The 27599-nt window shown below is 40.3% G+C and overlaps 1 protein-coding gene across 8 annotated transcripts in view; it reads right to left on the bottom strand.

The window, feature by feature from the left end:
• The window catches only part of itga11a (integrin, alpha 11a), a 90146-nt gene that overhangs the window by 39125 nt on the left and 23422 nt on the right, over positions 1 to 27599 (bottom strand). For 2 of the 8 annotated variants that reach the window (XM_030415620.1, XM_030415616.1), the window contains exons 3-4: positions 7682 to 7835; positions 7136 to 7250 (exon numbers count right to left, since the gene is read on the bottom strand). The exons of 2 other annotated variants lie outside the window; for them this stretch is intronic. Coding sequence is in view for 3 of the 6 variants with exons in the window: in XM_030415616.1 (XP_030271476.1) it covers positions 7136 to 7250; positions 7682 to 7733 (167 nt within the window). In the remaining 3 variants the exon portion in view is untranslated. Of the gene's footprint in view, positions 1 to 7135; positions 7251 to 7479; positions 7602 to 7681; positions 7836 to 16909; positions 17026 to 27599 lie in introns of those variants that run through there. 4 more of the 8 variants (XM_030415614.1, XM_030415617.1, XM_030415619.1 and 1 more) reach the window with 4 other exon arrangements.

The raw sequence follows: 27599 nt of genomic DNA on the forward strand, positions 1-27599 counted from the left end.
TTAACATGTCCATTGGGCAATCTTGTACTTTCTGATTAATGATTAATTAGCTCACAGTAACATGCTAAGGAGCTAAAGCAGTGACATGGTGAACATTATACACTAAAAATCTATATAATTGTGATCACAGTGACATTAGCAATTAGCTCAAAGCATCATTGTGCCACATACAACCTCAACATGTACTGTATCTTACTTCTGACTCAAATTGTGGAAAACACTTTGAGCAGATAACGCAGACATTACAGTCACCTTACTGTGAATGTTGTGTCTAAACTAAATAGATCGATTTCTGTTTTTCTACCTACCTCAGGAGGCATAAAGACACTTTTCTTTGCAGCTTTTCAAACAGGCTCAGTAAAGGAAACACTGTTTTAGGCCAGTGGTGAAAGACTGCACAGACTCCCTGTAGTTCTTTGTGATGTGCAACTCGTAACTGAGCTAAGGAGTAAAGGTCAGGTCTCCATTGAGGAGACCTGGTTCAACAGTAGAAAAATAAACAGTGGAAATACAAAGTGGGAGGCTTATGTGGCGCATGACTCAAGTATGCAGGTCCGCATATCCCATCAGTTTTAAAGACCCAACTCTTAGCAAATTGGAGATGATGTGGCCTCTTCTGAGCTCCCTAAAGAGTGTCTGCTCTGGCAGAGTGTTTAGAGCTCCATAATGTTCAGACATGTGAGGAAATGACACATTTTTGACACGATGACCTTTCCTCAACTTGGTAGCTCCATCAGAAGTCATGGACAGAAACTGCCAGCAGACCTGCCAAAGATCTCAACCTCTTGATGTGTCGGAGGTCAAATAAGGTGAATATAGTATTTTTTTTTCCTGCTCACTTGAATTTTGATTTGAAGAATATTGTTAATTGAGGGAAAAACTTCTTATCTCCTTTAACACTCACTGATCTAATATCTCAGATATATCAAACTTAATTGTAAAGAACTTGTCCAAGCACACTGGAATGGACAAACTTTCTTAATTTGGAGCGCAAAGAAAGCCTTCTGACTGTAGCTGCATGCCTGCCTTCCTTCAGGTTCAGGTCATAAAAAGCTTTTCACACAGAGTCACTTTCCAGCTGTGATCCTGTTCCTATCCAAACACAGAGCCGAGAGTTTGAGGGACAACTCTGGAAAAGTTGACAATGCTGCACACAGGCAACATCGGTAATTTTAGCAATTTTAAATCCCCTGAACGCACAGTTGATGTGAAACCACTTAAGGGGAAAGTGGAGGTTAGAAAGTTAAAAGGTATCCAGACTGTCCTTTGAATTTGCTCTACAAGTGTATGACTCACAGTTTTCTGACTGACTAATCAAAGTGGACTCATATTTGTTAATAGGGTAAATATAAACAGTCTCACAGGCAGTCAGAGACACAGAATCAGCATAAATGCCCCCGTAAGTGATAAGACTGATGAGCACATGTGCTGCTGCAGAGTTACTGTCTGAAGATGCATTTTCTTTCTCATGAAGCAAAAAAGAGCTGATTCCATCCTGATGTGCGGAGATCACTGCCCCATCAAAGAATTTACCTTGGGGAAAAAAATACAAATCCCTCTCAAACTGAGTTGACAGATTTAAAAATGAGAGACATGTGGAGGTAAAGTCATCACTGCTCTGGTGGAAAACAACAAACTGAAGTGCTGTAATTTTACTGTACAGTACTTACGTTTTTTTCTGTATTTCACATTGAAATCCTTAGATTTGTACTCAGCACAATTATTTGTCACCCATTATTACTACATTCTTTGCAGATTAACATTTTACTGAAAAATTGAGCTGGGCAATATGACCTTAAATCAATATGCAATACTTTAAGGCTATCACGGTACACAATATATATCTTGATATTTTGAAATCTCCTCAAAAGCACTTCATAAGTGATGTGGATATAATGACTAAGCGGGTAAAGACAAGTATTAGAACAAAAACTGATGACATATCACATTACAACAATATCCAAAATCTAAGAGGATATGTACTCAGGGTTTGTTCACATTTTTCAAGGTCAAATTCAAGCACTTTTAAGGGTCATTTACAAAGTTTTCCAGCACCTTATCACTGGGGTAAAATACATATCTACAGGAATATATATACATCATATATATAATATATATATGATGTTTCATAATAGCAAAAACTTTAGAAATTAAAGGAGAACACAAAGTTTTATCCAAAAGAAGGGAAGCCACTTGGCGTTCTTCAGGTACACTTGCACCAAGACAAAGAGAGACCTGAGAGCACCCTGTCATTTTCTTTTTTGACATAAACTTTTATAAGCTGTTCGCTTATTCATCAAAGTTTATTAATACTGAACGCCATCCTTCTCTATACCAGGCTGCATGTGTGATGATACACACACACACTGATTTTATTTCTCCTTGTAATAGGCAAATTGTCCAGTCTGATCCCAATGTTGCTAAGACACAGAGTTATAATGTCAAGCACTTTCAAGCACTTAAACTAAAATCCAAGCACTTTTCAGACCTGGAAAACACAACATTGAAATTCAAGCACTTTCAAGGATTTCACCCGTACGAACCCTGTGTACTGTCATATCACGATAGCAATATACCAATATATTGCCCAGGTCTACTTAAAAACCTATGAATGAAACACATAATTCAATCTTTGAAAGAGAATATTAATCAGTTAAAACAATAACACATAAAGAGCAAATGTATCATAATATATGAACAATTTAAAGAGGGCATTCTGCATTACAGTACTTTATTTTTGATACAATGCAAAATGCGTTCTGCTACTTTAATGGAGTATTTTCATGTCATGGTATGTTTATGATTTGACTTTTGTAAGGAGCTACCACTGGTGAATAGATAAAACTAACCTGAGCAGCAATATGTTTGATTTAGATGTGGGAATGTGGATGAAACAAATCAGCTCTAAAAATGAAAACATAATTTTTTCATTTCCTTTTATTCACCTTTCACACTCAATCATACCATGTTTTCACATCTCCCTCAGATACTGCAACATTCCTTTAGTCCAGCTGAGAACTGTCAAACTATGCATTGCACACACACTCCCACAGACACACACACAAATATACAGACAGTCTGGAGATTGTGAATACAGCTGCATGTGCACATACCCACACCTACGCACACTGCTGCACTGACTAAACAGCCTCTTTAAAACTAAACTCCACAGGATGGAGTTGGATGAAGAGTCATAACTGTGGTGTAAAGTGAGTCTAAGCACTATGGGTTACAGCAGGATCAGCTCGACAGTATACTGAACAGTCACCATACTCAAACAAAGCTTTACAACATTGTTAACATATATAAAAGGGGGAGACATTTCTTCTTCTTCTATCTTTCGTTTCTTGCATCACCTGTAGGACTTTACAACATCGCTGCTTCTCTACAGTATGACTATCTTATTGCTCAGGCAAGGTACTTTTTAAAAGATGTATGAACACCTAATACTGATGACAAAATCCTGATCCCAATAGATCCATTTGGATGGACGCTGTTTGCACAGGTTGTGCTACACTATTCTTCCAGTGAAAATGTTTTCACCTCGTTCTCGGACATTTACCTCAGGCTAGGAAATGTCTCTGGTGACCTTTATTCCACACAAATCAGCCTCATCAGACCTTTTCCGTTCTGGTTGGCTGACAGTTGCTCAGAATGGGAAAGAGGTTGGATTTTACTGTGTCGCTGACATGTGTACTCTATGGAAAAGGAAGACTTGGACTCCTCTGAGCTGGCAGCTATCTCTAGTCTGTCACTTCCTTTGCCAAGTGTGTCACTGTCCCTTCCTGTACAAGAAGAACACACACATATACACTTCCTAATCCGTGACCTAAACCTTAAAGGATAACACTAGAAGCAGTTTTAATTCTGTTATTGTCAAAACCCCATTAAAAGACTAAAGCTGTGTCAATATTCTCTGATTTCCCAACCCTGTGTGTGGTTTCTAAGAAAGACTTAAAGATCTAATATGTAACATTTCTGCATTAAAATTTCTAAAAACAATGTGACCACTGTTATATATTTTGCTGAGTTGCGTATTCAAACCCAGAGAAATCTTTAATCTTTCATTTAATCTTTAATATTTGGTTGCCTGCTGCCATCACTCGAAAACGACCAATATATCAGCTTGCCGATATTATTGGCTGGTATTGGATATACCCTGTGGATATATCACAGATATCGGTATCGGGGATTAGGGATTATAATACAGAGAAATTTGCTTGGGATACTTTATGATTAATAAATAAGTATGTAGTAAATTAACCATTTCAGTGCACTGATTGAGCCGATACAGTTAATTGTATATGTATGTATAATGTATGTAAAATATCCTGCCTCTGTTACCTTTGTCACAAGTATTTGATGACCACATCAGATGGCGGTCATGACTAAATGTAGGGTGTATAAAAATCTCCCATAATCCAACGCTACTTCCAAACGTCATCATCATACATGTTTTCTTTTCATTGTTGCGAATGAGAGCCTGTCGTGGCAGAAAACACCGTGTTCCTTAAAAACAGGTAAAAAATTACTTTTTTGTTATTTGTTTGTTGCTGTTTTTGGGGACTGTTTTTATCTGTATATTAACACATGTGGTGTGTGGACTGTGTATCTTGGATTAACTTGCTCATTAACTACAGTGCCCAGTTTCATTATAGTGAAGGAACATGTCACCCAGTGAAACAGCATGGCTCCTTAATGTGCTTTAATAGCTTTTGGACTATATGAATGCTTTTGGCCCAGATGAAAAATGCATGTCAGCCTTTGGCTTCATATATGTTGTTAGCTGAATCAATAAATTGTTGTTGTTTTTTTTAATCTTTTGTGGGATTTTCTGCCAAGAAAAAGACTTTAGCAGACTTGACCCACATCTCAGTCCCATGGTCTAACACTTAAAATGGGCCTCACACAGATATAAATACACAAACACAGCTACAGATGTCTCTCAATCAGCTTCCAGCGTTTCTGACTGTGAGGTCAATAGACACAGTCATCTGTGATTTTCATCAGTGAGCAGAATATAGTGATTTCAGCATTTTTTTTATATGAATACAATGCTCTCTCTCTTTTCACTCACACACACATTCAACACTGTAGGCCTAAACCTGCCTGAGGATCACAGTTGATGGATAATTTGCCAACAGGAACAGTAATAACAATCAGCATGGGACAGTAAACCCAGTATGGTATTTACTGCACGTACACTGGTCCCATTATGTTTGCAGAGCAGTATTTGGTGACAGATCTTTTCTTGATGAGCTGTAACCCACTTCTACCACAATGTTGTTGCAACAATAACTGGATTAGATACAATGTGTATGGTACACCGCTATCACCAAATGTATGCATACAGGGAATGTGTTTGTTATCAATTTCCAATTTTTAATGGATTTATTCTACTTGCAGGAAGCATCAACAAGCTTTAATACTTAGATAAGAAAATAGGTCACCAGAACAACTCTTGTGACTTTTCTAGTGTTTAAAGTAAATGGCTTCCAGATAAACAGTTGATAATCAATAGCTGGACACACATTTTAACCAATAGTCTCTATCAAGTTAAGTTCAGATCATATACAGTGTCATACAATCCAAAAAAAATCCAGCTTGATTCTTTATCCATGTGTTTGACATGCAGCTTAGATTATTATGAGGAAGGATTTTACTGCCTGGAAAAGTGCACACAGTGGCAACCATTTACACTCACCCAGGAGAGCAAAGTTTGATTCCTGTGTGTAACCAAAAGTCAAAGTTGACATGTTTCTAACTTCTGTAACTGGACGCACATATTTTAGCCCAAATGCTGCTTGCTAAGCCTAACCAATCAGTTTTGGTCCCCAGAACTAACTAAGTCTAAAACTAAAATATGTGAAATGCTTGACAGAAAGCTTTATTTGTAAAGTCCAACTGAACTTTGCATATGAATTATTGCTAACTTGACTGGGGTACATACAACATCATAGTTTGAAGCTCAGGGCCTCTGGCCAAAGCTGCTGTAGTTCACATGTTGGGTGAGAAAACATGTTGTCCGGCTCAAATGAATGAAGGGGCTGCATTATATATCAACTTCCATGCTTAAAAGGTTGAACGTTGGAAGGAAAGAGGATTCAAACCACAGTCAGGAGCCAAACCATCCACCCTATCAAACCAAGATACTAAGATGGGAGAGTCATTATTCACACAACTGCAAGTGATCACTCATCAGGGTACTGTAAACAAAGGTTGTTGCAATTTGACAACAGACCAATGCTATCATTTTTCTGGTGAAGCAAGTCTGGAAGCCATTGATGTCAGAGAGAAAAAAATAGACATATAATTAAAAGATATATAAACAGAACTAATGATTTACACACACACACAGAAGCACAACTGGAACCCAGCACGGTGCTTGCACAGCTCCTGTGACCAGACGTTTTGGGGATGCCAGAAACTAATTTTGGCCACCACACAGTGCCAGCTGGCCTAATAATAGTGTGCATCAGGAGTTAGTTTCTGCTATGAGGTAATATGATGAATGTGAGGTATCCAGCTCAGGACTACAGTTCGTTTTGCAAGCAAAAATTAATGGGAGGAAACTTTGCACACCACAGAGGAGGCACGGTAGATCACTATCTCTCCGGGGGGAAAAAAAAGCCAAGTCAGACAGTCTGTCAGCACTGAGTATGTACAGTCGTAATGTATTTGACCTCTTAATCTTTGCCTCAGATTGCTCAGTTCTAAATTCTAAATCCTGGCAGTTTTACAAACCCTTAAAATAAAAGATACTGTTATTTTATGTCGTAAAATATGAATTATGAAAGTGAAACTGTAATTCTAGGGGTGATTGTATAGTTTTGAAATAATTTCAATAAAGCCGGAAAAAGTATATAAGACACAAGTAGAATGTTCCTTTCACATAACAGCAACAGGCATCTTGTGCAATGTGCTAAACTTGAAGTTATGGTGAAAGTTAGTTGCAAATAAGACAGAAGGAAACTTTATATTTTAAAGAACACAGTTTTTGCCACTTCGTATGATAAGCCCGGCACTGATCAGCAGAATTTAACATAAAATCTCTGTAGCACTTAGCGGGCACGAAACATCAACTGACTACATTATTTCGCACAGCAGCAATGTGTAAATCATAAAAGTCACTTACCACTTTTCTCCACCAGCAGCCACGTGTTGCTGAACAGTGTATCCAAACTGGGCTTGTTTAGGCCCTTTGATGATCCTGTGTCTCTTGGTGTCGATATTAAAGCAGTTGTGGGACCCTTAAAAAAGAAAAGATAATTTTCATCAAGGAAGAGCTTTACATTTCTGAGTGCTGCAAGTAGCGTGGGAGTCGTCATCTTTGTAGTTAAACAACAACTACTGCAGATTAAATGTTCAAAGTTGAGGTTATTTTGAAATTCAGCGCTGGTGCTGGTTTTATTCACATCACGTTCAGTCACAATCGCCCTCTTCCTTCATCACTCTGTGGCGTATTATCTAATGTTTTACCAAAGTTATATCAGCAAGGGACCAGATGAAATGCACCATTAAATTACATACAATTATGTAATTCTCTGGGTTTGAACATCTAGTTTTCAGCACCACGTTGAAGTATCTCAGCAGTTTCATGGGCCCCTGTAATGAACAATAACATTAAGGTTGTTTCGACTAAAACATCTGGCCTCAGTGCAACAAACATTTGCTTACTTACTCATCCTTAAATGAATCCCTACTCTGTCTCCTGTCTGTTTCTCCCTTTGCATCAGCTTAAACACAGACTTCCCTCATAATGGAACAAGAGTTGTAGAGTAGCTGGGCTGTCGGTCACATTTCACTGACATTCATCCATCGTACGTTTACAGAACCTAGAGGAGATTGAGTTAAAGAAAGTGGTGACTTAGACAACATGTGAAGTGATGTCATTTTCATTTTGTCATTATATCCCCTTTAAGGGTGATTATTTATCAGAAATCTTATTGGGTTCATATTTTTCACCAGAGGTCAACTCTACAATATTGCTAAATACTGTACAATATAAAGCCTGTAAGCATGTAAGGCCTAAAAATATTGCGATATAACTCTGTGGTCATATTGCCCCACTACTATAATCTATGCACAGCATTTAGTTTTCAGAGCCAACAGTTTCATGGAGGCCTTACTGAGCTATAACATCAACATCACTTAGACTAAACAACCCACAGCTTTAAACTATCCTTACTCATCCCTAAAATAATCCCTAGTCTGTTTTGTATCTCCTCTCACATCATCCATCGACTTTCCTCATAAGGAAATAAACATCAACTGTATAACTGATGCAGAGCTGCTAAGCTGTCTGTCTGTCATCCATCCATCAGGTATCTGCAGACCCAGAGGAGTTTTGGTTAATCAGCATAAGGTCAACATGACCACCTACCTGACCAATGTTTATTTCCATACAAACTGTTTGACAAGCACCAGTCTGCCTTACCTCATCTAAGTCAAAAACGTAAAATATGTGATTTACATTTCAGTGATGAGGAAGTAGAAATGTCCAAATATCTTGCAACTGCACTTCTTACAATGGTGCAGAGACTCAGCAGGAGTTGTGTTTTCACACTGCAGTTAATAGATGGTGAGGTGTAACCTGACAAGTAGCAAGACGGTAAGAAGTAAAAGCTGCTGTGGGACACGATCAAAGCATATCTGTTTTCCCGATTGCGTACTTAAATTTCTCTCACATCTTACGGCAGCTTACCAGGTGGAAGAAAAGAGCAGTGAATGTCTGTTTTCAATTAAAATGCCAGTCTGAGGAGGTATTTTCAGATTTTGCATATCACCAGGTTTTCTGTCATGGTTAATTATTGGTGACAGCCTCATTTGGCGTTTCTATTTCCATCAAAGGAGGAGGACTGTGTGTGAGGACATGGGGGTGATGAGATTTTCCTTTTGGCAGATGTGAAGGGGAAAAAATGTAATCGTCTACCACTCTGACTTCCTCTCAATCCATCTCTCTGTGTTCATCTGTCTTTTGCCTAATCTCCTGCTGATCTCTGTTTCACCAGTCGCCAGACCAATCATGACTGTATCTGCTGATCAGTGTTGCTCCATTGGTGTTTCAGCCACTGCGAGGTCATAGATCACGTTGACTTTTAAACTAGAGTTCACTGATCGTCTATATCCCAAAACTGATTGGAAGAAAATGCATAAGGAAAAGAATGTAGGAGGGAGTGTTAATGAGACACAGAGGTTTGTTTTCTAGGAGCTGAGGATTATTGCTGTAGAATAAAGTATTTTCTCACAGCTTGAGCTGCACAGCTGAGCCGAGAGCACAAATGCCTCTGCTCCAAACCACCACAAACTCGCCCACTTCTTACATCTCTGTGGCTCCTGTCCACACACTGTTGTGCTTCTTCAATCCCTCACCCTGACACTAAATGACCCCACTCACAGCTCACTCCTCATCTGTGAGGCTCCGGGGTCACACCAAGTTAAGTGGGTCCTTTTTACCCTGCCAGGGAAAATCCGGTTAAATGTAAACAACACGGTGGAGGAATGCTCAACAAAGCTGGAAAACAAGTAAAATTCAAATTAAGCCATAACAAATGACAGCTGAGTGTAATTTAAAGACAGCTGCATGGAGGTTACTCTCATAATGATGTCAATCAGAGGTAAAACCTTTTAATAAACTCACTGTATACAGTATATCCAACAAAATCATGAAACATATAAAATATATATTACAATTGCGCTATTAACAACTATTATGAACAGAAAACAGCTTGAGTATTTCAATGTGATTGCTGTTAACCAGATATTGTTACTATGTAATCAAATAACTACCGGTATTAATTGTGAGTATAACATCTGTTTTCACTTTTATCCAAATGATACTTATCTGCATTGCCAAGATAAATCAAAAACCCGAGTTGCCCACATTACATAACTTTCTGGTTGATGTCAAGGACTAAGTGTCCCAAAACGCACCAGATGTAACAATAAGTACCAGTCTGCCATTAGGAAAACTACAGCTGAGTCTTTTAAACACACCTCACAGGAGCTGCTTGCTTTTCTTGGCCATCAATGAAAAACAATAACTATCAAAGTCTGCTACTGTCAGTTAGATGGAGGGAGAAACAGAACAACATTTTGAAAGATTAAGTAGTTTTGTCAATATTTTCATGAGGAAAAAGACAGTGGGAAGTCGTAGTTTGAGTCCACCTATACTGAATATTTCTAGTTGGTTGTCTATTCAGTGTCAGCAGGTTCATTTGGAGCTGTGTGAGAAACAAAAGTTCAGTTGTGTAGTTTAATTCCAGGATTTTGCTTTAGAGGTCCCTTAGAGGTTGTGGTTTACTTCATCAGATCTTCTGTTGTGGTCTGATGATGGAAGTGCTTTAACAATATTTAAAACATTATTGAGTCGTCTCTGTTTTTCACCCTGACATCGATTGTGGCCGTTTTGGAACGTCCATAAATACTGCAGGTTTCTGAGGTGTTCACACAACTTGTGGTATGGCCTACCTCTTTTCTAGCTCTCTCTAGCTTTTCTAGAACTCTCCTTTTTCCTCTCGTCTCTGTGCACTTATGCAGCACATTCATAAAGCTACACACAAATTTCACTTGAGCCGAAACATTTCCATTAGAGCTGACAGGTCTTAGCATCAATTTGCACCACGGCAAGGGAATTAGGATCTAATCCCATTCTTAACATTGATGTGGTAAGTAATTGTGCAGGCACTAAAACTCACTTTGTCTCACTTTCCAACACAGACTTAGGGGTTGATAGTAAAGCACCAATAACTAATGGCAGAGCTTCCTGAACAGATTCTCACAGTTTTCTGAGGGAACTTTGGGGACTCACTATATCATATAAAAGCAAGATGATAGCAGATGGACCTCACCTGCATTTTACCATGCTCCATTTCCAGCTAAAGAACAGCTGTTGTTGAGACTGCAGTGAATAATATCATTAAACACTATAAAGGCTGAAAGAACTTTAACTCTCTTTGGGTGAGTAACAGGGTTGTAATAAGACATTACAATGGTGGTTAGGTCATGTTAAGTGCAAATTCATTGAAACTGAAAATGACTCCTGTTCATATTTTAATACATAATCTTCAACTCATAGTTGAGTTTAAATTAAAATACAATACCATTTACAGCTGCATCTCTACTGCAAGGCAAAGCTGTACTAATACAGGGTACAGCTGCACCTCTATACTCAGCTCTTTGTTTGTTACACACTGACAAGAGTTATTTGTTTGGGTGTGCAGTTGTTTGCACTTTAAACGGCAGAGAGGAGGTTACATATTAAGCAGCTGTTTTCCTTGATGCAAAGGGCACCCTGAAATATAAAATGTTAGGTTTTCTGCATTCCTTAGATACTGAGTATATACGAGTGTTAATAGGTTGTCTAAACAAATAGCAAAGCAAATATCAACTCCCGCTGTTCCTCAGCGAGTGTCTGTAAACCTGGGAGTGATATTGAGGGTTTTGGGACTGCAGGCAGTGTCGAAAACACCACCACTCAAATGTTACAGCAGGGCAGAATGTGAGTGGAGTGAATAAGTCAATCATTTCACACATCTGTCAACTCAACAGGAGATTATCGCACCTTGATTTGGCATAAATATAGAAAACACGTTCTTTTTCACGAAAACCGCCATTAAAATAAATGGCCGTCTTTATCACGCAGACTCTTCATGTAAATATTGACACATTCTCCACAGGGCTCATTTCCTGTTAAATGAATGGTTCACATGTTCAGCTGGTGTTTGATCCTAGCCCTAAACATCCTCCCAAGGTTTCTGTTTATCTAGACACATAAAGGGGGTGACTGAAAATAGATTGTTGGGAACAGAAAGGTGTATGAAAAATAAATACAAATCAGTAGGTAACTCTGGCCAGTGTGTTGCTGCAAACATCATTTTACAAATGAAGGGAAGCCAGCTGTGTCTTTTTGAAGTCTTTCCACCATTGTTCAACCAGAACACATAAATGTTAACAACTCTCGGTAGCAGATTTAACACTAGGATGACTTTTAAGCAGTGAAAATACATTTCCCAAGACGCAATCGCAGATAGGTTGAAGTCTGACCAAGAAAACCTAAGCTAGCTAAAGGAAGCAGGGAAAGGGAAAAGTGTCAGGGTGAGAGCATGAGAATGGAGGTGATTCAGTTTCCATTTCAAGATACTAATGTGGCAAAGCATTTTAATATTCCCAGTAATATCAGCAGCTTCTGACGCAAAGGTCGGAGTCTTGCTGGGTTTCCGGTGTACCGGCTTCAATGCCCAGATAAATAAACCTCTGGCCGGTGGCTGCTGGTGCGACCCACATCAGTTTGCTGCTGCCTTTGGCGAAACACCAAGCTGCAGGAGCTCCACCGCAGACCCACTGACATAGGGCAGGCGTGTGTTGTGCAAACTGAGCTTGGAAACATGCTAATATCAGACATGCATGATGCAGCACTTTTATAGGTTGATACAGCATTTTATGTTTTTTGTGAATTTATACGATACATCGCAATGTTTCTTCATCTCACTGCTTCTTGTCCAAGTTAATCAGTTCTGGTACTGAATGTGAGTGTATAGACACAACATTATGACCAGTAGCTTTAAATCAAATATGAGAACAGAGACTCTGCATAAAAATGTGCAATTTTTCCATTGATCCATTCTTGGTTTCCATTTCAATGGTTTTATCTGGAAAGACACTTCATGGCTGAGAATATACTTTGAAACATTTGGCACCTTATATCACTATTACCCCACGCCAACAAAAATACTCTGGGAGGCACGGGGTATCTAAAACCAGATGTTTCCAATACACAACAGCCAACTGGGCACTGCGTAACAAGCTGCTAACCATCTGAGCCAACAAAAGGCACTCCAAGGATTCAAAACAAGTCTCTAGGGCAGCATAATACAAGACGTTTACCACTGACTGTCACACACAACTACATGATATTAAGACATTTGCATGGAGTTTGTTGGAGAATAAAACATGACGTGGACTTATTCATGTAGAGTACTATTGTTTTTGGCCAGTGTAAAATTACCGGAACACTAAATCTTCAACAGCCAATAAAAATGTATGTTGTAAAACTAAACTTCTCTTGATAACCCTAACAGTAATTCAAACAATAAATTGCTCCAACAGCTAATTTTGATGCAATACCTCATTAACTGGTTATTAACTGGATAACTGTTGCTACCAACACATTTAATCTCAGTTAATGCCAACAGATAAGACTCACTTAGAAAAAACAGAAAAGGATGTTGACATAGAGATCCAGAAGTCAGTCGATACAGCTTGAAGGATCAAGGGAATCCCTCAGTGGGGTCCTCAGTATACTATAATCGTCTGATTCTTGGACCAGTTTTAATCAAACAATTTATCCAAGAAGAAAACAAGAGAGTTGTTTGAAACATAACCTCCTCCCACAGTTGTTGGCTGAGGTACAGTAAATATGTAGGATTGCTGGAAGTCACTGGAGGGTTTCCAAACCAAAAATTGGTTCTTGTAAATAGAATAATTTCCTTTAATGTGATTTGCTAATTTTGGAAACAAATTGGCAATTTAAATCATGCAACAGGACGCTTATCACAAAGTTCGGGTCAGCTGTTTCACACGCAAATCAGCATTTCTTTATATAAATCCAAGTGAAGTGGGTCAGAAGGGATCATCCATCTCAGATGATTTATGAGCTATTTAGCATTTTTAGCCATGGTTTTGTTTTATAGAAATTCACAGTGTGGTTCAGTCGCTCAGCTTTCATCAACCACAGCAGCAACAAACTGTGTTTTTCTGTAAAGCGAATATTCTCCCCAGAACAAGTATCAATCGTTTCAGCAAATACCCCCAAAATGTTGTAGATTTATGTTCAAGTGACAAAGTCCTCTAGCAGCCATAGAAATTAAGAGTCTTGTTAAACAATCGCGTGGGGGGAGATGATTATTACACACGTGATTACTGAGCCACAAAATGTGCATAAGGAAGAGGTTTGGGTGGCTGAAGATGACGATAAAAAGTTGGGTTCTTAAGTGGGAGTCTGCTGTTCATTTCCTGTGTGTATGCATCCAAGATGTCTTGTAAACTTAAAGGTGCTATTTGTAAGAAAAGTTGATTTTTGAAAGTCTCATTCCCACCTCATCAATAACTGATGCTTTCGGATTGTCAGATGGGTTAGGCGCCATCCCAGAAACATCAGTTCAGAGTTAGGAAACCAAGAGCGTCATTATTTGACAAGTTGGGAATAAGAACCAAAAATCAACCTTTCTTACAAATAGCACCTTTCACTTATTTAAACCCAAACCATGATTGTTTCTGAACCCTCCCCAAGTTGTTTCCGTGACTTAACTAAACCAAATCTTAAGCACAGTGTTGAAACTTGAAAGTCTAAAGTTATATAGCATCATCCTGCTGATTGGAGCATCAAATTAGAAAAAAGCTGTTTCACAGGGCAGTTACAAATTAGGTATTTATTTGTTTAATAGGACTTATTGTCAGAAAACAAGCTCCAATAAACCTGTTGTTCACCAGCTGCCCTGCACCAAATGATAGCCAGACAATGTTCAAATAAGCTAATAAAAACAGCAACTTTGTTGTTTTCATAGCAACTAAAGACTGTCTGTCTGTCACATTGTTCTGGATATATTCTGGCCTCTAGTGGTGAAAAACTATAACGTAGCATATACGACCATAAAGTAATACTAACGTAATGGTAAGGTATGTGACAAGAAGGCCAATAGCTGTAGTGTGGCACAATACGTAAAGCTCAAGGTTGCAGTATTGGTAACAGAGCACTTTGAGGTTTCCGCATTAAGAAATTAATGGACTTGGTCTCCACTAAAGTTATTATAATGACACCTCATGGAGCCTTATTGTTTATTTAATCCAGCCAGAATCTGGCAAATTGTAGTTTCTGCCTTAATGGAAAATAAACAATGTATTTTGGAGTTCCTTCAGTATTGGCTTACATTATTGTTAGTATTCCAGTAATTAATCACAAATATAACTGCCATTTTAAGTGCACTCTTTATCTTCTACAATCCCAAGAGCAAAACTGCTGGGATGCTGTCGAAAACAACAAACCATGTTAACTGACAGCAGTTTTATGAAGTGTTCCCGAGCTCATGATTTAAAGTCATGTGTTTCACAAAGTAGTGAAGCCCGCCTCTCCTTGCTTGTGAACGGCTGAGGTCCTTTCATACCTGTAGTATCCTGAGACACAATGTTATAATACCCAATGATGATACTATCACCTGTCACCAATTAACCCATTTATGACGTCATGTTCCAAACAGGTGTTTTTGGAACATTCCACAATTTTATCATTCTTCTGTTGTTTCTTTCCCAACTTGTTTGAAACATGCCATTGCCATCAAATTCAGACTTTGTGCTGTTTTTAATTAAGTTTATGTAAAAAAACAATTAGCAATTTCTCACATTCCGTTTTATCTCTGTTTTACACAATATCTCAACTTCTTTGGCATCAGTGTTGTGATCAATATCCATGCCTTTGTGAGAACTTTTCATGAAAGCTGCACGGAGTGATCTCTAAAAAAAAGATTCACATGAGTTAACATTGTAACAAACAGTGCTTATGAGGGCATCTGGTGAATGTATACAGTACAGACAGTGTTCCATTAAGGGGAAACAACATCAAATGTAGGTTTGATTTAGAAGTTTATTTTTGTCACATTGCAGACTGTCAAAGTTTCCAGCTCACAGTGACGTGTCATCTACATCTACATGAGATGGCTCAACTCAAAGTTATATCTGGATGGGATCAGTGGCCCAAAGGTCCCAGGATTCCACAAACATCAGACTAAAATGCAGCCTCCTTCTTATGTGGCTGCCAAAACATCCCACACCACAGTCAGCACCGAGTCTTTCTCCACAGACTCCAGCTACAAGGTCAGAGTCTCACTCACTTTGGTATCAGTCCAAACATTGGTTCCAACAAATTCCAAAATCAAACCAAATATTTATCATAGCGATTTCCTTTGCTCCACTCCTTAGTTTTGTTGCATTTACCAATGTCTAAATCAAACATTAATGAATATATACTTCTGAAAAATTCCAGTCTTGTCTCAAAGTTTATTCTTCAGTATAACCTTGGAGTGATGCAGAAAAACCTACAAGGAGGAATGCTTTTTGGTTGCAAAAAAATGTAAAACTATTTCATGACAACATGCCATAGAGAGTAGCGGAGGGGTCCACAGTATATCTAAAGGATTCAGTATTAGCCTTCTTGTGCTGGTGGCAGTTGTATTTTAATTCACATGACTTATGTTAAAGGGTTGGCTTGTAAAAAAAAACATATATGCTTTTGGTGCCTTTAATTCACTCTCTGTCTCGATGTGTTCCTGCTTTAGTGATTTCACCGGTAATTGACCACGGTTCTGGCTGAGCACCAACAGCTCTCCCTTCTCTGGAAACTCAACTTTGAAAAGATAGCATCAACTTTTATTTCAGAGAACATGCCTGCCTCCAGTGAGACACAGAGCACCTCTGTCAACCTGAGGGGGGAAAACGTATCCCTCAGTAAAGTCACTGAGCTCTGCCTTCCTGTGTCTGACCATGATACTGGGTCAAGATGTTAGGTCACACAAGCAGCCATTCATTCACTTGAGATATTATGATATTATTGTTCCTACAACGGGAGAATATCTTTGCACATTTCCATTTTAGATGAGTTCAGAAATTCAATCTTAAAATACTAACAGAAGGTTTCTAATGCAGCTTTTTAAAACCCTTTAAAAACAGCAGCCTCAAAGTTTCCAGTTGCTGTTGGAACAGGTCAAAGTATAACTAACAATTATAGTGCTATTACTATTCTGCAAAGCTACTTCAAGAAAGAAAGGAGGTTAGATTCATGCATCAGCAACACAAGCATGTGAGGATGCATACATCATACACTTAAACAATAACACACAAATAAACACTTTCCACTCACCTAACTGCTGGCAGCAGATCCAGAGCAGAAGGAAGCAGTAGTACTCCATATGTTTGCCGGTGCAAGAGTGCATGTGTTTGTATGTATGTGTGTGTGTGTGTGTGTGTGTGTGTGTGTGTGTGCCTGTGTGTGTGTGTGTGCGTGCGTGTGTGTGTGATGCCTGCCGTGAGTGTGTATGTGGTGACCCAGACCCAGTGGCAGGCACAGTTAAAGATCCCACTCTGATTGACTCCAAGTTAAAGTGCTGCCTATATCTTGGAGAAGTAGGAGGGGACTGTAGAAGAAGAAGGAGGAGGAGGAGGAAGTCCACTCTGACACTGAAGGCACGAGAACTCTGTCTCTCACATACTCATTCAACTCAGTTTGACTGGTGGATCCTCTCAAATGGCTCATCTACAGGCTAGGTTTTTGAAGTGGGCGTTTCTGTGGTGGATACTCAAGACGACACGCATTTGAAGGGAAGGGAAGTTGTTTTGAGCTGTTTCGTTGTAAATTCATTGGAAGTCAATGTTTACACTGAAAGATTTTCATTTAAAACACGCACGTTGGTAGTGTGGAACAAATTAAATTAAGATGGTTACACTGAATTGACTCAACAGAAAAAGTCTGATATTCATTTAACTTCAGCTTGGAAGACAAAAGAGAGTCTCCTGATAGAGAAAGAAATCAAACATGAACCAACATCAGAAAGGCATGGAGGCAACGTCAGAGGTAAGACATACAGAGTAAATATATTTAAATATCTTAAAATACTTAAAATATACACACACATATATGTTTATTCTATATACACATATATAAAATGTATATATAATGTATATATATATATAGGATTATAATATATATATATTAGGGCTGTCAAACGATTAATTTTTTTAATTTTGTCCATAGTTAACTCGCGATTAATCGCAAATTAATCGCAATTTTTTTTGCACATTTTTTTCTGTTCTAAAGGTACCTTGATGTATTTTTTAATGTTCTTAATACTTTTAACAACATAAGAAAGGGCAAATATGCTTGCATTATGACATTTTTTTTTCAACACTTCAAATCATGCAGGAAAATAAAAGGCCTTTTTTGTTGTCTGCTTTTGGCGGGGGGCTCTCTGCATCTGCCGTGTGTTTGGCTTGCAACTGATATTTGAGACTCAATGTACTTCGATGGTAACTCATTTCATGTCGATAGTACATGCAGATAACTTTTGTCCTATCGACCGAACCATCTGGCTGTTTTGAAAGTAGTTTGCCGTTCATACCGTAAATGACCAAATAATATACGGGTTTCAATTATCCACAGGGTCCCTTTAAACGCCGGTGCAGATGTATATTTTGGTAAATAACCGCCGGTTCCAAATAAATGTCGGGTCTAATTTTTTATTTTTTAAAAAATTAAGGAAGAAGACCTGTCCACTGACACTGCACGTTTTTCTTCTTCGCCTTTTTCACGCAGTGTGCTGCTTTCTGTCAGTCAGTATCACACTGATGATCACCATGGCTCCGGTGCAGCAAAACAATAAAAAGTACCACTTGAAATTCAAACTTTCTGTCGTAAAATATGCAGAGGAAAACTCGGGAGAAGCAGCCGCTAGATGTTTCTCTGTCGACCAGAAGAGAGTGAGAGAAACGGAGCTTGAGCGTCTGTCCGAGGAGGACAGCAACAGGACCAGGCTGCCTGCTGGAGGAAGGAAGAAGGCTAGCGAGGAGCCTGAGATAAACATGCGGGGATGAGTTATCAGCAAACGGGCACGCCATGAGAGAGTGTCCCACAAAATGATCAGGGTGATGGAGAAACAAATGTCCGCCACCGTGAGTGACAGCAGAGATGAGGAGTTTGCAGCGAGTGCTGGTTGGCTGAATCGTTTCCTCCGCCGCAACAACTTCACTTACAGGAGGATGCCAGAGAATTCACAGAGAAGCTGGAGAAGTTTGTGACATTTTCATCCAGGATTATTGTGAGGAAGGAATTAAACGCCTGTCCCAAATTGCCTTTTGGTCTATTAAGTGATTGAAACAACTAAACCCCCCGGCTATTATTTGGTATTTTACGGTAAGTCCTTTCTCAATTTTCTCACTTTTCAGTCCACCGTGTTTTTCCCGAACCGCCAACCCTGCTGCTTCTTCTTCTGATTCCCTTTCTGCCACCCTCTGGATCAAGACTACAGGTGCCACTGACGGCCGTAAATCTTTCAATGCGCGTTTTGTTTTTTGTTTTTTTATACCGAGCGTTAATCGCGCGTTAAAAAAATTAACGGCGTTAAGAGGATGTTGCGTTAACGCGTTATTAACGCGTTAACTTTGACAGCCCTAATATATATATTATATATATATATGTATATATTTGGGGAAGAAGTTTAAATCAGAGGAGAAAGATCTTTGTTGAATTATATTTTAACAGACTAAATAATCAAACTCGGTTTGTTTTCATGACTGAATAAAGTGAATAAACTAACTGACCTTAAAGGACAACACAGTTTATACTGTTTTACTTTGTTTATATGAGGCAGACCCTGCCACCTTTCTGGCTTCAAACAGTGTTCTTGGACCTTATTTTCCTGAGAACAACTTGCTTAATAGTGATTAAAAAGTTTGTATTATTACTTTAGTAATATTGGAAAGTGTATGTAAATTGGAAGTGTAGAATGTAAAGTTAGTTTGAATTACTTTTCTAAAACTATATAGTATATATATAGCTATAAATATAGCTCGTAAATTTCCCCCAAAGGCTCAATAAAGTTTTGTTGTAATCTAAAATAACACATGATACTAGTGTAAAAAACATCATTAATTACTTAGTTAATACATTTTGTATTATTGATGTATATCCCTGAAGTAACTAAAGCTGTCTGACAAGTATAGCAAGTAAAAGCACAATATTTCCTTCTCAGATGGAAAAAAGTGGAGAAGAAGTAGAAAATATCACACAATGGAAATACTCAAATTAACTAAGAGTACCTTTAACTTGTACTTCAGTGCAGTACTTGAGAACATGTAGTTAGCTCCTCACCACTGCTGATGGCATAAAGGGGCGTTCAGACCGAACGCGATAGACGCGAATGGAGCGGCTACTCTACATTGAAAATCAATGTAAATGGCGCAATTACACGCGATTCAGGCGACGGCGGCGCGAATGGAGCGTCTGGCGCGGCGCGAATGAAGCGTCTGGAGCGTCTGAAGCGTCTGGAGCGTCTGGCGCGGCGCGAATGAAGCGTCTGGCGCGGCGCGAATAAAGTTGAAAATATCCAACTTTTCAAGCGGCATCGCGCCGCGACATCCAATCAGCGACGAGTTCAAGCCGACGACGTCACTTCCATCACGTACGGTTGTTTACGGTTGCTCAGGGCAACGGTGGAGGAGAAGCTAGTTGTAGCTCACCTCAGACAGATGGACAGGCGCTCCACAGCTGAGATGCAGCGCCTGTAGTTGGTGTCCAGGCGGGAGATCCTGGCACCGACCCGAGCTAACAGGTCCTCGAACTGGGCTCCAGTCAGCCTGAGCTACCGCTGGAACCGGTCGTCATCAAGACGGAGCTCCTGGAGGAGACAGTGAAATTCCCCCAGCTCTGTGTGTCTTCGGAGGACTTCATGAACCCAGACACGACGGCGGGTGGTTTTCCGGCGTTTCTGGGACTTGTACAGCAGGTACAGTACAGCAACGGTGGTGATATCAGCCATGATAGACATGGAATGACAGCGGGTTGAGAAATACCGGTTCAAAAATGAGCGGGCAAGCGCGAATGACGCGAATGAAGCGAATGACGCGAATGACGCGAATGACGCGAATGACGCGAATAGTCCAAAATGATCACGCGGCGCGAATGGAGCGTCTGGCGCGGCGCGAATTAAGCGTCTGAAGCGATTGTATTCGCGTCAATCGCGTTTGGTCTGAACGCCCCTTAACAGTACTGGGATCACATATCTTCCCCAGAGTATTAAAGGTCCCATATCATAAAAACACGTTTTCTCTGCTCTCTACATATATAAGCTGGTCCTCCCTGGGCCTGCCAACTCCCAGAATGAGGAAAACAAGCGAATCCTGCATGGTCTCTGCAGCCCACCCACTGGTAAAACGGCGCTCCTACAGGCTGTTCAGATTCTGCTCCTTTCATTACGTAACGAAAGGAGTCATTATCATAGGCCGACCTCCTCTGCGCGGTGATAGGAGATATCCGAGAGGGGGGCGTCCATCCCCGAGGTGAAGTTCAGTGTGTCCAGCGGAGAGACAGCAGTGTTTCGCAACGTTGTCGCTCAGAAGTAGACACGCAATTGCTCTGTTGTTGGTTGTAGTAATCCACATAAGTGCCTATATTCTGTCCCAGCTACAGAACAACAGAAGAGACAGTGGTTATGTTTCATTTTTAATGACAACGCGCCGGCTGTAACGAGGGTCAGTACAAAGCTGGCTTTGCCTCGACACTGACCCTTGTAAAAGGATCAGTCTCAACCATACCGGACCCAGCAACTGCACCCGAGCCACCGATAAGTGTCGCCGCGGTTTGATAGTATTTACAGTTGCCGACGAGTATGATGAAGTCAGCTGGAAACTGGCTAACTAGTTAGTGCCGCTTCGGTCCGCTATGCCATGGCGTTTGAAGCGAGTTTGATGTTAATAATATTACGATGGAGCTTGGTTGTCACAGTAGAAAGTCTGGAAACATGTGCAGACTGGAGACAGAGACGATGCGAACAGTATCCAGGAGTTTGGAGACTGTGTTGGAGACAAACAAAGCTTTCGCTAGCTGTTAGCCATTAGCTACATGGTAGTAACTGTAACAACACATACAAACTAACATTATTCAGCCACACTAACCATTCTGAAACATCCTGCTGCAGCAGCAGAGTCTGTACTTCTTCAGGAGCCTCTCCTTCTGGGTTCGATTCTGGGTCAAACTGGTTCGGTTGAACAAAAAAATCTCCACGAGCCATAGTGTTACATCCACCGTAAACATTAGCGCATGCTACCATTAGCATAAGGGGCTTCCTCTCCCTGAGAGTGAGGTAGCAGGCAAGGCTCCCTAAGTAGGCGTTGACAGACGGAGCTCATTAGCATTTAAAGGTGCAGGCACAGAAACAGAGTGCTCTGAATAGAGTTCAGCAGAGCGACTTTTAGACAGCTGGAATTCAGGACCACGGATGTGTTTGGGGCAATACATATCGAATACAGAGTTGTTGGACCTCTGACAGCTTTGTGAAATTGATGAAAAACAGTATCATATGGGACCTTTAAGAAATCCAAAGTCAAAGATCATCAAAGACCATTAACACTGTCAGATCTTTTCTCATCACAGGCCTGAAATGTCTTCTGTCAGGCTCGAGCTTTGCACCACAAATGCTATCATCATGGCACAACCACAAACTAACCAGTGTATTAACAGTGGAACACGAATGTGGGGGTTGTATGTTACCTCATACCCTCGCAGTTGAACCATCCAGTCTTAATAACTGAACGTATAATGATCCCACTTACGTAGTAAGACAAAGTTTGTCTACATTAGCTCTCCTGAAAGCAATTTGTGGTCCCCTGGTAGATCTCCAATTCACTACTTAACCACTGTATGCCACATAAATGCACATCTTTTCTTTACATAGGCCTCATTTTCACTTTGGTTTGGAAAATGGTTTTACACTGACAATGACTGAGACTAAGTTCGAGTCAAATACAACACCTGCATATCAAACTGCTTACACAGTTTGTACATATGAAACTGTTTAATAAAATATTCAACTATCTGTCAAATTTGTGTCCACGGAAACAATGCCATGATTATTTTATATTTTAAAATTTCATTTAATTATTTTGGGCACATCCTACTTATATTAATACTAAAAAAAAATAGTGCTATTACTGCTATTAGCACTACTACTACTTCTACTATTGATTACATTACTCTTTTAGGGCTCTATCTTAACGATCTGAAACGCAAGTATCAAACGCAAAACGCAAGTAGCTTTGTGGGCGGATCTCAGGCGCTGTTGCTATTATGCCGGCGGGATAAATGACTCTTGCGCCCGACGCAAATCTAAAATGGGTTGGTCTGAAGTAGCTACATTAGTCATAGGTGTGGTTTGGGCGTAACGTGCGAAAAAAAACAATCAGAGCGTCATCTCACATTCCCTTTAAAAGCAGGCGCGCTTGTTCCATGGCGGATTGCTATTATAATGGCAAATTTGCCAGGCGCACGTCAGGAGCGGTTCACAGCCGAGGAGACCGATGTTCTCGTCAGGGCCGTAAAAGACCAAGAAGTGGCATTGTATGGGGATGGGAGAAATCCATCCAAATTATATTTGGTTAAACGGGCGTGGGAGGAAATTGCCACAATTGTTTCTACGGCTGGCATCCCCAGGACATCGCACCAGGCCTCGGGAGCAGTGCGCATGGGCTGAGCAGTACGCAAAGGCCAGCTGATGAGGGAGCAGCGCAAACACCAAGGTGCAGAGGGTCCAGACCCACTATACGCCGTGGCAGCATTGTCAGACCGGACCGCACTGTCCGGGATGCGGCAAGGTATTAATGCCCGTCTTGACCGGGTGGCGATGTTGCTGCGGCCTCTCAAGCGCATCGCCTCAAGTCTCCAAACGCACCACCTGCTCCTGTTGTGCCCCTTCCTCCTCCTCCCCCAACTCCATCTCCGTCCACCCGCTCCACTAATTATACAAGTGCCAGTGTACAAAGTCAATTGCGCTTAGTGCAAGATAGAGCCCTTAGTGTTTTCTCCTGTTCTGCAAGGAACGTTGTAATGTATGATGAGGATGCTAGTCAAATAAAATACAGCATAAAACTGCTAGAATAAATCTTTTTCAACTAACAATGTATATTTGTAATGGATATGTGTATTTTGAAAGGTGGTAACAACACATGGCACGATGTATTTCAGAGAAAGAGTTCTTAAACCTATTGTTAGCTATGACTGTCAATTAGCAACTACCTGTCGTATGTCATGGACCTAGAGCTCCAAATGTTCGTGATGTCGCTCTGTAGCTGATGAATGTGTAAGAAAGCAACTTTTTCTCATATACGTTTTTCATATAAACTTAAAACTTGACAAGCACCCGGAACTTCCAGCAGTATGGTAAATCATGGAACTGCAACAATTAATCCATTAACTGATTAGTCAATTAAAATAAAATCAGTTGCCTACCATTTTCATCAATTCATTTTAAGAAAGCAGTTTTTCAAGCAAAAATTATGAACATCTACTGTGCCCAGCTTCCTAAATGTAGCAACTTGCTACTTTTCTTTGTCATTTATGGATTTTAACTGATATTTCACATCACTTTGGGCTCTGAGAAACTGCAATGAACATTTCTTACATTATTTTGCTATTTTATTGACTTACTTAATTTCGTGTAAAAAATAAACTCATGATGAAAATATTCAGCATTTGAAGCCTTACTGGTAATATTTATTCATGGTTGGCTACCGTGTGGGTACATGGAGAAAGTGACTTATTTCTATTGGATAAAGTCAACTAGGTAGGTATTGTTGCTAAAGGTTCTCAGTCATCCAGGTCATGGTAATTCTAAGTGCTGTATCATAGGCAATTGGACTTGTTTCAGTTTCTTGAAGATGTTTCAACTCTCAACCAAGAGGCGTCTTCATTTCTAATTAACTGGAGGAGTTGCAGGCTTTTAAACTTTGTGTGGGAGTCCCCTCACATAGTATGGGAGTGTCCTTACAGATTAGTTAGGGCCACCTGTGGGTTGTTGACTTAACCAGCTTTCATGTGTGTTCCTAGCACTAGGTGTGACCAGGTGTGAATGGTTTTTCAGCTGTCTGGGGAGAGAACTCCGTGCTGCATTGTAGGTGGATGACAACTAAAAACCACCTTCTCTGTTCAAAGACAGTTGTTCCAGTAGGCTGAGATTATTTCCACAAAGACAGCCGGAAAAAACGTAACGACATACAACGAACAACAACTTCAAACCTACAAACACACTGAGGCAGAAACTCGTCCATCTTAAGGACAAACCACCCAGGCATCAGCAGAGTAAGGTAGTTTATGCTGTTCAGTGAAGCCAGGACAGCCCAGATTTGTACATTTGGGAGACAAAACAAACTCTCCATAAACGAATGGCACAACACAAGAGGACAACTCCTCTGGTCAAGACTCTGCTGTTCACTTACACCTGATGGAGAACAATCTTTCCTTTGAGGACAATAATGTGAACACCTTGGCCAGAGAAGACAGATGGTTTGAAAGAGGAGTAAAATCCATCTCTGTCAAACTGGAACAACCGTCTTTCAACAGAGGAGGTGGACGAGGACATTAGTTATCACCCACCCACACCACAGTACTGAGTTCCCTCCCAAAGCCAGCTTAACAACCATTCTCACCTGTGCTCACCTAGCAAGCCACATAAAGGCTGGTTGGGTCAACGACCCACACGTGTCCTTGAGGACTCAGTAAAGACACTTCCACACATAGTTCATAGTTTTAACTCCCCTCCAGTTAGTTAGAAGTGAAGACGCCTTTTGGTTGATTGTTGAAACGTCTTCAAGAAACTGAAACATGTCCAGTTGCCTATGATACAGCACTTAGAAACTGATAAGTATTGTGTCTTCCATCTTACAACATCAAAATGAAACTAGAACTGCAAGCAGTTATGAAGGGGGCCAAGCTCCCCCGCGTGACTCGGACCCCGCGCACTGCAGAGCCCACAGAAGTTGGCCCAAAGGATGAGGGGCTCGGGGCAAAAGTGAAGATACAGGCCAACGTCTGAGCCGTGGTATTCGCTGTAATGGGAAGTGCACTGGAAGTGCAAAGGGCTGAATGTGTGCCGATTTGGATTTGTTGTACTAAGCCAGGCCCACATTAACCCAGTAATGACCACCTTCAAGATATGGCATCAGGATTGGCCCTACATCATACCGACCAAATTTCGTAAAAATCGGTGAAGCCGTTCAAGAGATATAAACTTCCCATAATTTTGGCGCCCCCTAGTGGCCAAAATTCGCCAAATTCGGCTCATCCCTTCCCAGTGTCATGGCAACCAAGGATCTCAAATTGGGTGTTAATAGCATTTAGTTTGACCGAGATATCAAACAGTTTACATGTTTATAGCTAGCTTCAGAAATTTTTTCGTGACTAATAAGCGCATTTTTGGGCCGAGAAAAATTATTTTGATAACTTTAGATCAGATCCAGCTGAAGAGTGTACGTGGCAAGTTTCACGCAGATCGGACAAAATTTCAAGGAGGAGTTCAAAAAAGTAGGTTTTCCAGTTTTTGCGAAAAAACTTTCTAACCGGAAGTGGGCATGGCCAATCGCAAAGTGATTCAAGATTCGAGATGAACTTTATTGTCCCACAATGTGGGAAATTTGTTCTGGGCCATTTGCCCATGCTGCAGCCACAAGTAACACAGAACATACAGTTACACACAATCACATACAATAGATATGCACATCAATATCATACAAAGTGCCAAATTCAGCTCCATTCAGGGAATCTGGAGATACAAGGTTTTTGAATGTCCAACATACGGTTTGGGAGTTATAGGCGAAAACGTGTTGGCCTAGGTTATAGCGCCCCCTGCAGGCTGATATATGTATTTTTTTGTGTCTGAGATATTTGCAGGAGTCTGGACTAACCCTCCAAATTGCACCGCCCTCCCTTGCACGGTTTAGCCTGCAGGAGGACTTTTAGCCGGCGAAAAAAAAAAAAAAATCTTTACAATTACAATAGGGTTCCTAGAACCGCTGGTTCCCTTGGCCCCTCGAGCTTGGCCCCTAAAAATAAGACAGTTAAAAAAGGAAAATATTTTGTATGATTGATGCTTACAGGGACTGATGAATGAAGACATTAGGGAGGAAGAATATGTAGCCCTCAAACTAAGGTGTCCTGTACAGCCTTCCATGAGTTCCTCAACAGACAGATGTTCAAACAGCCCATGTGAGACCAGGAGCTGCCTGTGAAACTCATCATGAAATTTGTCTGATATCCATCCTGTGAGCAGTTGTCTATCTGAAAATCTTTCAAACTCACAATTACATATCTTTGACTCAAACAGACACTTTCCCTTGGTTTGCAATCACAGTCCCCTTTTCTTTTGAACAGAGAGCAACCACACATTGCACAAATCAAGCCACTGTTTGTGCTTAACGACTAAAGACAACGGAGCCTTTGAAAAAAAACCCCCAAGAAATCAAGACGTGCTTTCATTAACAGTGCTTAAAAGCTCATTGGATTTTTCCCCCTTCATCACTTCTCCTCAGTAGACTGCTGTTTCTTTGAAGACAGGAAATTAAGCCTCTTGCTTACCACTGTTCTTGAGTTCTTGAAATGAGTTACTGCACAAGGTGAGTGAAAGTAAGCAATACGCCACGGTTGGATAAAGCTCAAATGACTGCATTTGACATTAGGACTTTCCTCTGTCTTAAACTATAAATACATCATCATGACATTGCCATTACGATGTGCTTTCTGCTGACATTATATTGTTTTAAAGCAAAGGGAAGACTACAGGGTGTACCACTTTATATCGTAAGCATATACAGTAATTACCGCAGGCAGACTAACAAGACAATACAACAAGAAAGCCTTATAAAAAGGCAGCATTCCTTACCCATCGAACTTGGAATAAACATTCCCAAATTGGAGTGGAAACAAGAAGTAACAGGGGTTTGGCAGTCATTATAACATAAAAACTTATCCACAAACATGAAAAGTTTCATAACAGTAATTGTTTCATCCAGTA

The sequence above is a fragment of the Sparus aurata genome, chromosome 4, assembly GCF_900880675.1.
Source record: "Sparus aurata chromosome 4, fSpaAur1.1, whole genome shotgun sequence".
NCBI lineage: Eukaryota > Metazoa > Chordata > Actinopteri > Spariformes > Sparidae > Sparus > Sparus aurata.